Source organism: Xenopus laevis, chromosome 3L (genome assembly GCF_017654675.1).
Source record: "Xenopus laevis strain J_2021 chromosome 3L, Xenopus_laevis_v10.1, whole genome shotgun sequence".
Lineage (NCBI taxonomy): Eukaryota > Metazoa > Chordata > Amphibia > Anura > Pipidae > Xenopus > Xenopus laevis.
The window spans coordinates 89,885,294-89,904,272 of NC_054375.1; the positions used below are offsets into that span (position 1 = coordinate 89,885,294).

Here is an 18,979-nt window from a genome sequence, read left to right on the forward strand (position 1 = left end):
AGGTTTCGATCAAATAGGTCAGTTTTCAATCAAATTCAAATCATACGAATTGAAGTAATATCGAATTGTACGATTTGAAGTTTTTCCAAAAAAAAACATCAATTCACTCCAAATAGGTTCTAGGAGGTTCCCTATAGGTTACAACAGCAATTCAGCAGATTTTAAATAGCGAATGGTCGAAGTCTAATTTTTAAAGAGACAATACATCAAATAAAATCGAATTTGGACTGTTCCCTAGTCGAAGTACACAAAAATTAGCTCAAAAATTCACATTTTTTTCATTCGAATTTTCACTTTGACCTTTGATAAATCTGCCTCTAAATGTATAATATATCAATATAGATTGTATTTATTGATTTTCACCACAAGCTGTGAGTCACTTTAATCCACTATAATACAGTGATCAGTTATCATTTTTAGAATAGTAGATTTCTTTTGTAGACCACAGTAATTAAAAGACTAAAAAACCCATTCAAGTTGAGGGGTCTCACAAAGCAGACCCCAGGCATATCCTAAAATGGTTGAGGATCACTATTTAACAACATGAGATCAAAATGATATATTTTTGGAGCATCATTGATAATTATAATTTAATCTGTCCCTATTTGCATGTCTACCTTATAAATATCATGTTAGTCTTCATAGAACAATAAGCTTGTCCATGTTTTAGACAATAATTACAGTCTCAGGGCCATAAGCAGTGCCATTCTCATGGACGTTAATGTTAAGTGATTGGCAGCAATACTTGAAAATGAATTTTTGATTTTTTTTGCTAGAAAATTCCATATTCAGCAACCAACCTAATACACCTTACTTTTATGGATGACTGGTCTTTAGTGGCACCTTTGCAAACATCAGTAGAACATGTATCTTTTGATGTACTACTATACCCAGTTTCCAAGATGGTTGCTATTGTTGTTGTTTCGTTGTATACTGTCAATTTATTAAGCCACAGACAAAATTAACCAGAATCAAGAATCCAGAATCAAGTCCACTTTACTCAAAGTTATAGGTGCAGTTTTCATGTAAACAGACCCCATACTACTGAACCCTGTGTCAGTAAGAAATAATAGATACAATTCTAGCGCTATTTACTGCAATTTCACATAACACAAAATCGGAAAATATATTCTTGGCAGCTGCTACTTAGAAAAATGCAATGTTTTGCTTGGAGAGTGGGGTATTACAGTAGTTATAAGATTTATCTGAATGTGAAGAGCAGCTGACATTTCAAAACATGAACTGTATACCTCAGCAGGAAAGGGAATAAAGGGGGGAGTAAGACCTGGGAATATTTTTACATGTAAAAAATTTTTCTATAATATATATTTTTCTATCTATATATATATATATATATATTGTATCCCAGTCATCGCAATACTATTTTGAGCAAGGAGCAATTTTGCATGTTACAGCCCACTCCAGCAAAATCCTCAGAACCTTTCAAACGATTGGCATACCCTCAAGAACATTATTTTTGGCCTTCAAGAAGAGACCGCGCAGAATGTTGTGTTCTGTTATATAAAAAAAATAAAATAAACATATTTATTCATAATATAGTAAAACATACAGACTCTAGGCTGAAATGATTGTGAATCCAATTTTCCCAATGAGTCATAAGACAGCAATGTTTATCATATATTTTATAGCATTATAAAAACTCAACTGCAGTCACTTTTAACATTGATCGTACAGAGCCCTGCTTGTTCTCAATTTGCTTCCGTATCTGCATGTTTGATTTGCTGTTTACAAAATCGGATGAAGAAAAAAAAAATATGAGGAAGAGGTTAGTTTCTATAGGTCTTATAAACTTTTACGTTTGCAGAGTGTACCAGCTTCATGAATGTGCAGGTCATATATTATATATCCCATAAATAAGCAAAGTAGTTTTACATTTCCTTATTCAGAGTGTTTAAACCATGAAGTGTTAACTTGTCATGGAGTCCCAAAGACTAGACATAAAATTACACCTTCCAAATTATGGGTTTAATCATTTCTATATATTGCTTTTTACAGTGTTTTACAGGGACACTATCCATGTTTTTAATTATTTGATTTACTTGAAACACAGTGCAACCATTTTCTCTTTCAAGGGAGCCGAGCAGGAATTACAGTAAATTGAGCGTGAGTGTAAATTGCAGGAAAGGACTGAACTTTGAACATTGCAAGCAGAAATTCTCTATTAAATATGTCCCAGCACAGGCTACAGAGTAATAAAATGGTATAATAGAGCAGTATTTGCTTTAGTAATTTAGCTGAAAATGCTGAATACAGATTTGGGTTTTCATTCCATTCCATGAAGTTTTTCTAGTATTAATACATGGTAGACTGATTAATTGTAGTGACTATAATTGGAGGCTTTGTATCACTGTGCTTGATGCTAATAATTGTAGGAAATCATGTTGGAATTTCATGAAAAAAATTATATTAATATGAATAGTCTGATCAAATCTAAAAAATAAACTGATTGTAGAGTGATAAAGTGACACATGCCTAACCAGACACCTTTATCCACAACATCAGCTTGTACATTTATTCATGCTCTTCAACCCTACAGTGTTCTGCAATCACTGTTTTTTCCCAATAAAAAAAATGTCACCTAAAACATCATCTTTTTATTTTTGGACAAAATGCAGTCATGATAGGGGAAAATGCAAGTGAGTAGTGATGGGCGAATTTATTCGCCAGGCGCAAATTCACGGCGAATTTGCGCGATTCGCCGCCAGGGAATAAATTCGCAAAACGCCTGGGAAAATTCGCGAAAAAAATTAACCGGCGTCAATTTTTTTTTCGAAAAAAACGGACGCCGGCGTCAAAAACGGGCGCCGGCGTCAAAAACGAGATGCCGGCGCCGTTTCACGACGCAAATTAGCCCATCACTACAAGTGAGAAATCTAAATGTGTACCAGGTACATTAAAAATGATTGTTTGTTTGTTCTGTATACACTTTACACTACATGCATGGGGTACAGTGCAAATGAAAGATATTTTAGATATTCTAGGGATTGAGAAAATAGATAGTACGCAAATTGTTAAAAGAATGTTCCACTTCTACAATTATCCCCAGTGCGCATATATATATATATATATATATATATATATATATATATATATATATATATATATATATATATATATATATATAAAGAGCAAAAAAAGCCAGCACAGCTCGTTTAAAAAGTCTTGTTGCCTGGGTGCTAACAGCAAAATAGTAATGTATATCTGGAAACAGGCGAGCACACACAGGTCTTAATTGAAAAACAAAAGGTGTTTATTAAACAAAAAACTGACGTTTCGGCTAGCACTCTAGCCTTTCTCAAAGTGATATATATATATATATATGTCTATAGTGGTGCACTTGCAATACAAGCAACTGCCTGGGTGCTGGTTATAGCATAGTATAATATATATATATATATAAGTCCATGTGGGCAGCACTCCGCTCTTGATGCTCAGACTCGGGTGCAAGGTAAAGAAATCAGATACGAGGACAAATGACCAGCAACACCGAGATGTTTCGTGAATAATTCAAGTGTATTAGAAATTACACTTGAATTAATACACTTGAATTATTCACGAAACAGCTCGGTGTTGCTGGTCATTTGTCCTCGTATATATATATATATATATATATATATATATATAGATATATATATATATATAGATATATATAGATAGATGTATAGATATATAGATATATAGATATATAGATATATATAGATATAATATAAATATATAAATAGATAGATAGATACACACAAACATATAAAACTGTAGTTCTTGATATTACTATAGCACAGTATATTGTGCTTGTAGAAATAGTCATACAATCCATCTCATGACCCTCACCATAGCAGGACCATTGCTTTAACGCTGCTCAAGAGTAGTCTTAATACAGAATAGTGAAACCTGCCCCACTATTTGGATACAATTGGAAAGCACTGATCTAATCCACAGTAAGAATTTCATGAAACCGAGTCATCAGCTACATAACTAGTTGCACTACTTTGTATTGGCCAAGAACCCTAGACTAAGGGTCACATTTATAAAGGTTCGTAAAATATTTTACACCAAGTTGGTATAAAATAAATGGCAGAAATATGTAGTGTATGCAGGAACTGCACAGCTGATTTTATGAGGTGTAGATTTCATTCTACTGTTGTTTTTACATAGCTTTATTAATGTCTCTAAATGTCACTCTGATCACAATAAAATGGAAATTGTGCAGTGTACAAGCCTGAAAATTACACTGACTGCACAAGCTCTTATAAAAAAACAAACAAAATGTAAATATTTTTTTAAATAATGTAATGTTTTCTCTTTCTATTTTCTCATTACATTGCATAATATTTTCTACTTTGTTTCAGGCATCCAGTTCTCGAGGTTTTACAAAAGACATGAAGCTTGAAGCAGTCAATCCGAGTAATCCTGCAGAAATCTGCGTTGCCTCTGTGACCAAAGTTAAAGGGAGATTGTTATGGCTCCACCTTGAAGGTATTTATGGCAGATTGCTTTGTTTTTTTGAGCAATTGCACGCTTGAAAACAAGCTCTGTAATAAAGTGTTTATACGGAAGTAAGAGGCAGAAAGAAAGCAGATTTTGGTTGGTGTCAATGCACTTCTAGTATATCTCACAATTCTTCCTAATTTGTAATAGATTTAGACCTGTATTTTAGGTATTTTAATACATTAACATTATTGTAACTGTAATGGTCCTCTCGTTTTACTAAAGCAAATGTATTTTTATACTTTTATACACTGTACTTGTCCAGTAAAGTGTATTGGACACTAATATAGCTTAGGTACAGACCATTAGAGTTCATATTTATCCCCAGAACAGATGTTTAAAAGAGTAGATTAAAATAAATAATGAATAAAAGAAACCCATCACTACAACGGTCACCATACCCCCAACTTTCCCAGTTTAAATACTGGACATTTCTCTCTACCCAAAACCCACATAATTTATGCCCATGTTGGCAATAAACCATTTCTGATCCAGAATGTCCTGCAAATATTAGGCCACAAAAATTAGTACTGCCTTGGGATATATGATATTGTTGGCAATCATGATTTACACAATCCAAGTAAACAATTTGGGGCAGATTCACTAAGGGTCGAATTTCGAAGTTAAAAATACTTCGAAATTCGACCCTCGAATTGAAATCCTTCGACTTCGAATATCGAAGTCGAAGGATTTAGCGCTAAACGTTCGTTCGATCGATCGAAGGATTTTTCGTTCGATCGAACGATTAAATCCTTCGAATCGAACGATTCGAAGGATTTTAATCCAACGATCGAAGGAAAATCCTTTGATCAAAAAAAGTTTAGCAAGCCTATGGGGACCTTCCCCATAGGCTAACATTGACTTCGGTAGGTTTTATCTGCCGAAGTAGGGGGTTGAAGTTTTTTTTAAAGGGAAAGTACTTCGACTATCGAATGGTCGAATAGTCGAACGATTTTTCGTTCGATTTCGTTCGTATTCGAACGAATTTAACCAATTCGATGGTCGAAGTACCCAAAAAATACATAGAAATTCGAATTTTTTTCATTCGAATCCTTCACTCGAGCTTAGTGATTCGGCCCCTTTGTGTTTACTTTGATTACTGTGCTTTAACTTATATTTTTATTAGAGGCCTCTTGAATCCTTTATATATAATGCAATGTCTAAGTAACAATGTAAAGAAAGATTTCTTATTTAATCTAGACCTAGTCATTTCAGCATTTTAAATACAGAATAAACCCATCTGAATAATGACTAAAAAATATTGTTTGCGGAACCATAGAGGTTACACGCTTACCATTCGCTACTGACATATTGTTTTTCTCTGGTGTGAAAACAACTTATTTTTCTATTTGCATGGGCAGGACAAACTATACAATACATATGTGATTTCATATGTCTTTTCACAATTCTACAGAAATAAACATATACTGGTTGCTCAGTACCGTTTCTGTCTTATCATTGTAAACGTCCTGTAGGTTTACAGAAGCCAGTCCCAGAGTACATTGTCGATGTGGAATCCATGGATATTTTTCCTGTTGGCTGGTGTGAAGCAAATTGCTATCCGCTCAGTACTCCACTTACAGCAGTTGGTAAGTGAATTTATTACATTGCTGTACAGGAAGAACTGCAAAACTGATATTCTCTTAGCAGAATGTAAGCAAGCCTTTTATATAGCCAACAAGACATCCTATTATAAGCAAATATGTCTAGATGTGTCCTGGTTCTGATCTATTTTTGGCATCTATAAGATTTTTCTTGCCAACATTAGCTCAGAAAATGAAGCATTTTTTCCCTCACTATTATGATAAAAAAAGATAAAGATTTTAACTTAATATACAATTTCAAGGAGTGTACAAGCAGACTTTTGCTTTGAAGTACATTGTAAGCTTGTAAGCATTCTCTAACCCCTGGTATAATATTATTGTAAATGCTGTATAATTTAAAGAGCTATTGAATTAAAAGATAACTTTTTTTTAATATATTTAGTGATTATAAGTATTAAAATGCATGGGACTCAAACCTGCAAATCTTGTTCAAACCTTGTAGATTTTTTCTCAGAAATACCATGTTTTTCAGTACTTCATCACTCTGTAATTAGATATTTTATTACTAAAATCTTTGTATTGAAATTGGCTGGTGATTAATGTTAAGCAGGCAAAAGGCCATTTTTTTATTTAGGAAGAGGCAAAATAAAAAAAACTTTAAGAGCAACATGTAAAAAACTCAGTTGCTTAAATATGTAAAAAAACAACTGGAACACAGTGAAATGACATTCTACCCCTCATTTTCAAATGCCAAATTTAACATTTTTCTCAATTTATTTTTACATTTCAAATGATTCTGTTTGAGTCTTACAAATTTTTAAGAATAAGCACAAAAATTTTAATTTAGGCAAATGCAAATTAGATTTTTGCCGAAAAAAACCCCCTTACATCGGGGGAATGCTAATGCAGATTTGAATGTTGATAAATCAGTTTAGAATGTGATAAAATGTTATCAGCATTGTTTAAGGCCATCTCAAATACTTTGGAACATGTTCTGTGGTTTCTGGAAACAATTTAAGCAGCTTAACTTTTTGCTTTTAAGCTGTGGCTTAACACGTTGACATAAAGCCTGATGGCACTGTTAGGTTTACGATCTCTGAAACTCATTATTATTATTTTGCTGGTTTTTCTTTCCTTAAAGGGGAACCATCAAAAAATACAAGTTTAACATAATTTACAGCTCACTTAAATAAGGAACTTTCTAAGAGAGACCAATTTCTGAGAGACAGATAGTGAAAAGTTTTCTTTTCCAAGAGAGCTTTTATTAGATTTAAATTTTTTTCAGTAGTTTCCTGTAAGAACCTGGCGAAACATTAACTACATCTTTTCTCTTGTTTACCTGCAATAAAAATGTGTTAAATATCTTTTGTGTCTCTAATTACTTAGAGCAATTGTTCTCTTTGCCCTTCACCCTGTGGTATGCTTATGTAACTACTCTTATAAATCCATGAGAAAGCTCAGCCTCTCATTCCTGGCAGATCTGTTCTCTGCTGCTGAGCAGGACTCGGTTACAAATAAGCTGATACTGTACAAAAGAAAACTGTATAGAGACCAGCTCTGCATCAATGGGCAGCAGAACCAGTGATTAATGGACTAGTATTTACAACACCAATCCTCTTCTGTCATTAACATTAAGAGGACTGTAAGTTTTACCAAGAACAGATTTCTTTAGAAACAAACAAAACCGTTTGCAATTGTTCTGTTCATCATCTGGGCCAGAAATGCCTGTTTTTGAGTGCTAGTAGCTTGTGCCATGTAAGTACTATTTGCAATAGGCACATCTGTCACATATATCAAATATGTCAGTGTCATTGTCAGTGTATGTACAGGTGGTTATCAGCCCAACAACACTGTGCATTTTATATATAAAACTTCCAGTGACAAGTGTCATGTGCTTGTTTTCTATTCCCAGTGGACTTATATCAGCACTATAACTTTATTTCATGTGGGAGAATCAGTGACGTGCTGTAGAATTTAGAGAATTAAAGTCGCTAGTAAATTGTCTTGTTATCTTAATCTTGTTACAGCCTATCCAGGCACTGGTGTCATTCTTCCAATAGAGAAGCTCCACCCCCTGCTGTATTTCCTGTCATACCTTTGTGTTTTCACCTCATCTCTTGCTTCCTCTTTAGAGCCCAGAATGGGGATTAGAACAAAGGAGTGAATAAGAAGCCTGTTTCTGATTGGAGAAGTGTGGAATACAAAAGATAAATTAGGGAGTAAGAGTGGATGTGGTTTACAGTGAGGGGAGTGGGACTATAGCTCCTGATGCATATTATTGGATTAGAAACCACCATAACGAATAGGAACTAACTCTATCCAGGGAGGTCTGGATACCGACCTTCCTCCCAGTAAAGCCCTTTGAATAATCGGCCTCACTGGGTCTGTGCAACCTGGAAAAACAATAACATTATGGACTGCACTATACCAGTCTACCTGTATCTTGGCTACACATGGACTGTGGGACACTCCTAACTAAATCCTACCAGTTAGGGGTATTAACTCTTATGAATTTGTGTGTTAAAATGGCACCAACATTGTTTGCTAGTTGCTGATTAAAAGTACTTGAAAATCATATCCCTGGCCTCTAAGTTCTCTTGCCTCAAGCCTGTTACAACAGGCTGTTGACATAAAACTAACTGACAAGTGGCGCTGGTGGTTTGTTGCATTTCTCTACTGGTAGAAATAGGCAGGTGAAGAAATTACCTGGTGTGACATTGGTCTAAAGACATATTCTTAATTGATGCATGAAAAGTGCAGAAACGTGTTACTAGGCACTCTGACATTAATATGAGCTTAAAGGAGAACGAAACCCTAAAAATTAATATTGGTAAAAATGCCATATTTTATATAATGAATTTATTGCACCAGCCTCAGTTTCAAATTCTCAATAGCAGCAATAATCCAGGACTTCAAACTTGTCACAGGGGGTCACCATGTAATAGTGGGCTCTGAGTAACTGTTGAGAAGCTAAGCTTGGGGGTCGTCCAAAATTATCAAGCAGAAAAAGAGGTTGGCCTGTAATGTAAGCTGTTGCTACAAGGCTGATTATTAAATTCTGATGCTAGTTGCACTGGATTCTGTGCTGCCATGTAATAATTATTTGTATTAATTACTAATCAGTCTTATATTGTGACATTTCTATTCTATATGTGTACTGTATATTGTGAGTGGGCCGCTAAGATCAATAACTGAGAGCAGCACAGAGCATGTGCAGTGAATCAGCAGAAAAGAAGATGGGGAGCTACTGTGTCATCTTTGGAGACACAGATCTCCACTGCTAAAGGGCTGTGGTTGCCTTGGGCTGGTACAGAAGCCCAAAACGTCAAGTGCAATATTTCTTTAGTTAAGCTTTGGTTCTACTTTAAGTATTACTGAAACAATATGTTGAGCCAATAAAACGTGTACTGAAACTTGGGAAAACCAAGTGGGACATAATTATACATTTTCTTCTTAATATTTTTATTTGACAAATACTAAAGGAATATAAATGTAAAATATAAAAAAAGAAGGGAATAATCGCTTTATGTAATCATATACATTAAATACAAGTACAACTTTTTATAAATTACTGATAGTTAAAAGATATCTTTGGCCACATTTAGCATGCATTAAGGGGCTCATTTATTAAACCGTGACTTTTTTTTCGTATCAGGCTTTTTGATGCCAAAAATCCAAAAAAAGTCACTGAAAAAAAATTGAGACTTTTAGGATTTACTGTATTATGTGACAAAATTGCAACAAATCCAAATATGGAAATTGTGCAGCTAAAACATGTCAAAATCATGTAGAAGTCAATATTTGATATCTTTTGTACAACTGGAAGATCTTTGATTTGTGGTTTTAGTGGTTTTCGGGTGCAACAATACAAAAAAGTCATAGTTATGCGACAACTCAACAAAGTTGCCATTTTCGTGACTTTTCTGCAAATTTTCTGTTCGTGCTTTTTCAGTTTGGATTTTTTTAATACATTTCATGACATTCATGGTTTTAGAGCGAGTGAGTTAATATGTGGTTTCAAAAACCTTTAAAATCACAGATATGAGACTGTTGATAAATAGGCCTCTAAAAGGATTACACATGTGTTGTTCCTTAATACAATAGTTTAAAGTAAATGTTTGCACTTTCAACTAATTTAGACATTTATAATGTCTCATGCAAGTGGGAGTAATAAACTCAGATATTTCTTTTTAAACAGACACAGTCTGGCAGGACCATATGATCTGAGCAACTGGGAGTCTAATTTGGCAACAGCTCTCGTAGCTGTTATGTAATTAGATATTGTGTTCAGTGTGTTCATTGAATGATTCATGCAGGTTGGTTACAGATCACTGATAAAGTATTAAGTCTAGGTATCTTCATGCTATTATGTTCCAAGCATCGAAATTAAATAAAAGGCAACCAAAAATTTCATTGGCATTACACATCGCTTAGTTTGCACACCTAGTAAAAATTCAGTTTCAAACAGAATGTAAATGTATAAAATTGGCAAACTGGTGATAAACACATTGCAATAAAAGCGTCATTAGCAAATTTACTATGAACTTCTGTATTTTATGCTGTTTTTCTACTTATTCTGGTTTCTATGCAACTTCTCTTGGCTTGTTCCTTTTTCCCTCAAAATACATCACTTTGCAGTTTCTTACTGAATAATCTGGCTTTACATGATAATGGGTTGTATGTAAAGCATAAAATAATGTATATCTGGAAACTTTATTTATTTATTTTTTTACACATTATTATAAACTAGGCCCTTAGAGTGTTCTATCATATGCTTTTTAAGATTATAAATTAGAACCACAACAATGTGTTTTAAAGCCAGTGTTGTGATGTAAAATTGGTTGACTTTCAGATCAGATGCATTGTCCTCACTTGAAAATGAGAGTATCGAGTATTGAGAGTATCTTTATGTACCATTTTCTGTTTGCAATCTACTATAAAGTATGACATGCAAATTTTTTCCATTGTCACAAGGGGTGATCTAGGATGTTTTCTGTCTAATATGGCAATAAAAGTTACTCACTCTGCCTCCTGTAACTTAAAGGACATGTAAAGCCTACATTTTTCTACCATGTATATAAGTTGGGCAGATCTTCCCCACCCAAGCAAAATCATTTGTACTGCATATACCCCCTCCAGCGCCATCACATTTTCCTAAAACAAATAGCAGTTTTCACCCAGCGGCCATTTTTCCTTTGATACATAATCTGTAACATTGACATCTGCAAACAGGACATGTTTGCTTTAAAGATCATGCAGTGCAGAATGCAGGTTTACACAAGCACAACATACTTTGATAAAGAGTTCTGCTGGGGATGAGCACTGTAAATATTAAGCTGAGCTCAGGAGAGGTGGTTAGGAGAAAAAAAATAGGATAAGATAGCTAGAGTTTCTAGGGGAACTAGCAATACTATCTCTTCATTGGCTGTTAGACTGGAGGGTGTGTTTAGTAATGTAAACTGAGAAGAACTGAGCATGCTCATGAGCCAATAGCCAAATTATATTCCTGAGGGAGGGGGCAGAGTTGGCTTAGAGGAGGAGAAGGAATTCTAAGTGATTAAGGGGATGCTGCAACCTAACTTCTAACCTATCTGAAGATTTCAAAGAGGCTGTTCACTGATTAATTAATTTTTGTGTGGGGGGTTTACATGTCCTTTAAATCAGTTCTTTGACGCCCATAGATGAGTACAGGCTAAACATCATCTGCTGATTTTCCTACCTCATCTTATTGTTGTAGTGTAACTAAAGGAAAACAGACAGAAATGTTCTGTAGTATTGAAACTCACATTTTAACTGCACAATTTATTTCAGCCCTCAGTCATCTAATAAAACCAAACCACTGCTAGCTTTTTTTACATGTTCAATCGTTATATTAAAGTTACAGATGATTCTGATTTTTTTTTTATTAGAAAACATTCTAGTTGTGAGTTTTTTCGGGGTCAAAAAAAAGCTTACATAACTAAAATTTGACCTTTGATAAATAACCCCCTATTTGTTACGATTGGGTTCTTGCCATTTATAAGAAGTTACTGTATATGTGAATGAAATCACTACCAAATATTGCTATTGAAAATTTTAAAGAACAACATTTGGTTTTATTATGAATTAATTGCAGTGTATTACATATTACTCTGTATGTGATGCCAATATTCAATTGTGTTTTTACAGTGAAAAAGAAGAGGAAAGTTGCTGTGGTGCAGCCAGAGAAACAGTAAGTTCTTCTCTTATAATTTAGAATCCAGTGTACAATGTAGTATGGTAAAATATTCATACAAGTTTTGATGTGGTCTAAGAAGTTTGCAACTAAATTCAAAGATATTGTGCATTATCCATTTCTGTTAATGTCAACACTCCTTCTCAAGAGTATTAAGATATGTCCATTTTTTTTTAAGATCCTCATAGTGGTTCATGGTCTGGTCAAAGCATACTCATGCTCAGCATACACATTCTAAGTTGGACAATACTGCACATTAGTCATGTACTGTTTGCGCTGAAATATCCCTTAAATTACTTTTAGTTTATAGATTCAACTTTTTGTTACAATTTTAATGTGGTTTTAGCAGATTGAAATTTAATTCAAATAAAATGCGGATTATACTTTCTGTTAATGTGAACACTACTTCTCAAGAACATTAAGATAGGTCCACATTTTTTTTAGATTTCTTTAAGATTCTCATAGTGCTCTGATTTATGGTTTGGTCAAAGCATGCACAGTCACATTCTACGTGGGACAATACTGCACCTCAGTCACGTACTGTTTGTTCTTAAAGGGAAACAGATTTTTTTTTGTATTTCATTTTGAAATCTGATGTGGGGCTAAACATGTCCGTTTCCCAGGTGCCTTCAGTCATGTGACTTGTGCTCTAAAATTTCAGTCACTCTTTACTGCTGCACTAAAATTTCCCTTTCCCCCCCCCAGCAGCCCTTCAGCAGAATAATGGGAAGGTCACCAGATAGCCGCTTCCTGAAACCTGCATGGTAAAAATGTTCCCATGTCCCACCTAGTGGTAGATATCAGAACGCAATAGTAAAGCACTAGTCTAACCCAAGTTGTGTTATTGAGAAGGAAAAACAATAGCCTTACTGAAAGTAGTTTCATTGTAAAGTGCTGGCTTTTTATGAAAGCAAATGACCTGAGATGGTCGCCCACATACCAGTATTACAACTATTACAAAAAATACATTTATTGGTTCAAGAATACCATTTTAAATGGTAGAATGAAGTATGTGCATTGTATACAATGTAATTTAGTAATAAGATCTACACCATAAAAATCATGACAGAATCCCTTTATATAATCCCTAGATTACTTCACATCACATTTAGTTTATTGATTCTTGTTCCAATCTTGTATAGCCTTGATTGTCCTTCAGAATCCGAATCCATATTAATTAATACGCATCAATCCAAAAATCAGTCCAGCAGTTTTACTTCAGAATATCTGGGTTTTTAAAATAGGACCAACATCAGTCTTTGAGGCATATTTAACAATGGGTGCACCAGAGAAGAATTTCATAGCTATTGAGCAGTATAGCATTTATACAGTTCTACTCTTGCAAACTACTGACAATGTCATGCCTGTGCAAAGTCTGTTTCGAATAGCATCTATAACAGATACAGTACATGTAAAAAATTATTGTACTGGCCAAAAGGGCAAATCATCAATCCTGTTTAATTTGGCCTGCCATACATGTGGTCTAGTGATCAGTCCCGTTTCGCCAAAGAATTCGCAAAACGGCAGAAAAAGTCAATGGGCTGCTTTAAAGTCAATGGGTGTTTTTTCGTATGGTGACTTATTTGTCTAGGCAACATTTTTGTCTTGGCGGCTGCTTTGTTGCAGTGAATTTTTTCCTGGCAAATTTTAGCCGCAGTAATGTGGAAAAATTTATGGATGGCGAAATGCGGATTTTTGCCGTAAATCCATGACTGCTGAAATAATTTACTCATTGCTAATGTGGTCTACTTACTCTAAGGTAGATATTTAAGATATGACAAATATAAAAGCAAAATACTGGAGTTTTTTTTTTTTAATAAACCGTGTAGATTAGTGGTTTATCTCTCTAGTGCCTTTTTCATTAGTCTTGACATTAACACCAGGGAGCTCATGAAGTAGGTATTCATCTATTACATGCATCATTAAAAAGCAAATATAGCTTTTCAGACTGGAATTAGCGTTGTGTTGCTGATTTTAATGCTCGGTTTATTGATGCTGTAAAAGTACAAAATTGAGTGGAGAGTTAAGGAATTCCATAGAGATGTGTCTCTGGCAATATTTTGTTTTATTTAGTCATCTTGGCATTGCTAGTATTGGGCAAGTGCTAAATTTGTCTACAGTAAATGCACCATTAACATTTGAATTTAGCATTATGTTCATACTGTTATGGACAGATTTTACAGACTGGGTATGAGATCTACTTGATGTTTAGATGAGCTTTGCATATCATTTTTATCTCTCTGTGTTAATGATTTTTTTGAATCATCTCTATAATGTCTTCCTAAGATTGAATAAATTCAAAACAACACACAAACAGAGTTTTACAGTACGTATAATGGATATAACAAGCTCCAAATTTTAAACCAAAATACTTTTAAGCTGGAATTTAGATTATTGATGTATGGTATTTGTTAACATGATATTATGTTTCGTAACACCAGTGTCAGATTTTCATGCTTATTTTGACAAATTTATACTGTCTGTTACTGCATGGTGACTTTAATACATTTTTGGGTTAACCAATTTAAATAGTCTTAAAAATAAGAATAACAGCTTTTGTAGTGTAATGGACACCATGTATTTTTTGCACAGATTGCCTTCATCAGTACCTTCTGAGACAATACCTCAAGAGCCCTCTCCTTTTCCAGATAACAATTTATCAGGTATGCTTTTATCTTAAAATAAAGTACAGATAAAACAACGGTGTTGCTGAGATACTAAGAAACTTATATGTAGGCACTTAATATAATGTTTGAATGTTCACTGATATATTCTGCAGAAAAGTGTTTCATTGTTAAAATGGATATGAGATTTAGTTAACTTTGTCATGCGTTCGGGATTTAAAAAGAGTATTTTATAGATTTCACTCCAAACAATATCTGTTTCCATCAGTTAGAAATATATATATATATATATATATATATATATATATATATATATATATATATTGTATCAAATACATATTACATGATTTGATTGCCATTTTGAGTTAAGAAAGGATTTTTAAATTTAGGCAAACTGAAAACAGATTTTTTTTGCCTTTATTTCTGAAATTGGAGCTTGAAAGGGATTACATCAATAAAAGAGTTGAACTTTATGGACATTTTGAAACGTTAAGTTGATAATTTAACAGGTTTGGGGAGGGGATACATAAAGTAGTAAAGCTGCTTGTATAGTAGATGTGGTCATTATAAAATGTGTGTTCATGGTTGTCTTGGCAAGTTACTGCTGGGGCATAGTGCACTGGGGTATGTAACACTGTAAAGGTTGATAAATAATCTCATAATTCCTAAAGCATTAATGCTTGAAAATAAAATGTATTTCAAAGTATGGATCCTTTGCATGTTATTTTTTTAGTTTGTAAACACCTAGAGGCCTTATTTTGATGTTATTTTGCACCAATGTATTTGCCAATCAGATCTTTGCTCTGGTTTTCTAACTAGTAGTAGACTGATCAAAACAAATTGTTCTGCAATTCAGCACAGCAGCTACCTTGATAAACCAGCCCTCTTAAGTTAATATACACTTTATATTCTATTTTTCCAAACGTGGGTAGTTTGGGATGAATGGTTGTGTTCTATTCTAGATATACCTAAAGCCCATCCTGAAAAATATCATTTGGTATTTATTCTTGATATTTTTGGTACTGTAGGTGAATGACTGTTAAAGATGATACATTATACAGTATATTAGTATCCTAGCTATAAGGTAATAGACATACAGGAAAGGGTACTCGAACAAAAAGTTGAACTTCCACAACCTATACATTATATAAAAATGTTTTTGTTTTTCTAGGAATTGTCAATGGGAAATATTGCTGCCAGCAACTTTTTATCAATCATCGCTGCTTTTCAGGACCATTTTTAAATAAAGGAAGAATTGCAGAGCTACCTCAGTCAGTGGGGCCAGGGAAATGTGTTTTGGTTCTTAAGGAGGTAATCATCAAAACTCAATTACATAAACAATTGTGTAATGCCGAGATTCATTTTTATTGGCGGTGTTTATTTTTGTCTGGGATGCTGCTGTGTTAGATTTTTATGTTGGGATATATTTTTTTAAGGGAATGCTACATGTAAAGCGAAGTGTCATAGTTTTATGTATTTATTTACCCCCAGGATTCCTCTACATCGCAGCATACCAGAACAAAATGTCACAAGCTGTGTATGTGGGAAAAAGTAATGTAAAATAAACGCTGTATTTATAACGCTTTGTAGTTCCCCTGACATGCTGCGCACCCTGATGTCTGAAATAATCCATGAAAATGGAATAGTCACAGTATTTTAAAGATGTATATTTCCTTTTACACAACCCAAACATTGTAATTTATAACATTGTTTATTGACCACCACCTCAGACCTGACAACTTTGAGTCATTGGGAAGTAATCAAATAACCTGGCATTGTTGAGTATTTTCCAAAGCTCTTGCTTTATCACAGGCCTTTGGAACGGCCAACATGTTATAATACATAATAATTTTTTAAGTATATAACCCTAACCCCCCCTCCAGCCAGTAGAGGGCCGGAACTAGGGGTAGGCAGAAGAGGCACCTGCCTAGGGCACAAAGATGTGGGGGCGCTGGGCAGCTACCTATTCAAAAGTTTTCTGCCTAGCCATAGTCCAGGTGACTTGTACTGCCGCTGCTTTTGCCCTCCTCCTTCCTCCTCCCCTCTAGCACTCCCCTGGCCTTTCCCTTCGTTACTGTGCTTTGTTTTCTTTTGGCACGTGCGCAGTAGCGAGCGTGTGCACACAGGGAGGGGGTATCCAATTGGGTGCCTAGGGCACTTGTTGGTGCTGTATTTGGAAGGGGGAGAGTAGCCGATAATATTTTGTTATGCTAGACTCGACAGTCCCTCTTTCTATTTTTCAAATGTTGGGAGGTATGTAATAGTAGCCACCTAACTGCTGTAACCTAGGTATAATATATCCCGTTTTACATATACATACTGTACATGGAGAATTGGAATGCCAAGTAGAATTCTGCAGAAAAATGCTAAATAATTCAGACATGATTAATCATCAAACACACAAATTAAATTGATGGAATATAATGGTGTATTGTGCACATGGCAATATTTACTTTTTTCTAGTCAATCAGATACAATACTTAGCATTATGTGATTGCACAAGTATTGCCACGGCTACATCCAAATTCGTGATCCAGCTTGTACATTAGACTAAAACAAAGGTCATGATTTTCCAAGGGTGTAAAAATAATGGCTTACAATCATTTTTTAGTCTGTATTTGACAAAGCCTGTAATTTGCTGATATTGGGTCACTATAATAAAAAACAAATGGCGCTGTCCTACTTTGAAATTTACTCTTAGATTTTTATAATTTGGCTTTAAAACTTTTGTGAGGATTAGCCAAAGTTCAAATCTGTTCCTCATTAAGTGGGATTTGTGCAGGCTTTAACATTGTTTTTAGAGTCTCATATGCAAAGTACTTATGAAATCTACTTTATATTGGAATCATTTCACAGAAACTGTGAGCTAAACTACTGATAAAAATACTTATCATCATTGAGGTAGAGATACCCCTTTTATAATATAATGAATATTGTATTTTACGGTTGTACTTTAATTTGAGGTTGTTATAATAATAACAAATAATTATCTTTTATTTATATAGCACCAACACATTTATGCAGCACTTTACAAATATTATATTTCATTACACATTAGCCCCTAAATTTCCTACTACAATTACACACAGTGTGGTCAAGTTTATCAGGAACCTGCCTGTATGAATTTGGAGGGTGTTGGAGGTAATCGCCCCTTCCCTGTCAGAGTCTACCTCCCTGTCGCTGTCCACGTCCCACTTATTGTCTGCGTCCCCCTCCACTTCCTGTGCATGCACGTATACGCTTCTCCATATATTTATATGGATATAATAAATACCTATAATGTATTTATAATATGAATATATCTATATATTTGCACCTCACCCCCTCTCCTGTTCTTACCCTTCATCCACCTCATTGTTTCTGCTTTTAGCTACCCTTTGCCCACTCATCCCCACAATGTAAGTACTCTACTATCATACCCTCTATATGAATGAATGTGTTATCTTTTAACCTTTCTGCACTCTAGGAATAATGTAGCTTTCCCCTAGATTCAAATAGAATGCATAAACATAGATTCTATACTAATGGCATTTTGTTGTACACACCCTCTTCCTGCTGCTACTTTAAAAAGTTCATCAATAATCAATGTGTCCACTCTGTTTCCTGCTGAGTGCAATGCTTTGTCCACGCACAGACTAAAAACTGACCTTTTTATATAAAACTGTTCAGAGTAGAAACCCCATTTTACTTTTTTCAGGGTACTCAAAAAAAATGGCGTGAAACCCGGGAAAATGTAAAATCAGGGAAATGGATTGTGCATTATATATTGGTGGGACCACAATAAATGGTATAAAATACAGAACATTTTAAAATTAGGATATTTAAATTGAGGTTTCACTGTATGTATCTAGCTAACTAAATCTCTACAGGGAACAACATAACATTCTGCAAACCACTGCCAGTAATTGTGCTAAGAAAGTAGAAAACACCAAGTGCTGTCCTAGCAAATTCTGTATAACAGAATGTGAATGCTATACATATGCAATGGTTACTACTTTATGCATTATAGAAAAGCTACCATTAGGTTTGTATGAACCCCAAGATACTGTTACGTACAAATAATTTGTGTAATTCTTTTGCTTCCTTGCCCC

At 34.4% G+C, this 18,979-nt stretch overlaps 1 protein-coding gene and 1 long non-coding RNA gene across 6 annotated transcripts in view; one reads left to right on the top strand and one right to left on the bottom strand.

Annotated features, from left to right (window-relative positions):
• sfmbt2.L (Scm like with four mbt domains 2 L homeolog) overlaps positions 1 to 18,979 on the top strand; it is a 125,782-nt gene that overhangs the window by 85,992 nt on the left and 20,811 nt on the right. For all 3 annotated transcript variants that reach the window (XM_018252749.2, XM_018252750.2, XM_018252748.2), the window contains 5 exons: positions 4,368 to 4,494; positions 5,982 to 6,095; positions 12,219 to 12,261; positions 14,857 to 14,927; positions 16,060 to 16,199. In XM_018252749.2, coding sequence (XP_018108238.1) covers positions 4,368 to 4,494; positions 5,982 to 6,095; positions 12,219 to 12,261; positions 14,857 to 14,927; positions 16,060 to 16,199 — 495 coding nt within the window. The remainder of the gene's footprint in view (positions 1 to 4,367; positions 4,495 to 5,981; positions 6,096 to 12,218; positions 12,262 to 14,856; positions 14,928 to 16,059; positions 16,200 to 18,979) is intronic.
• LOC121401519 overlaps positions 1 to 18,979 on the bottom strand; it is a 301,118-nt gene that overhangs the window by 53,137 nt on the left and 229,002 nt on the right. The gene's annotated exons all lie outside the window — the stretch shown is intronic.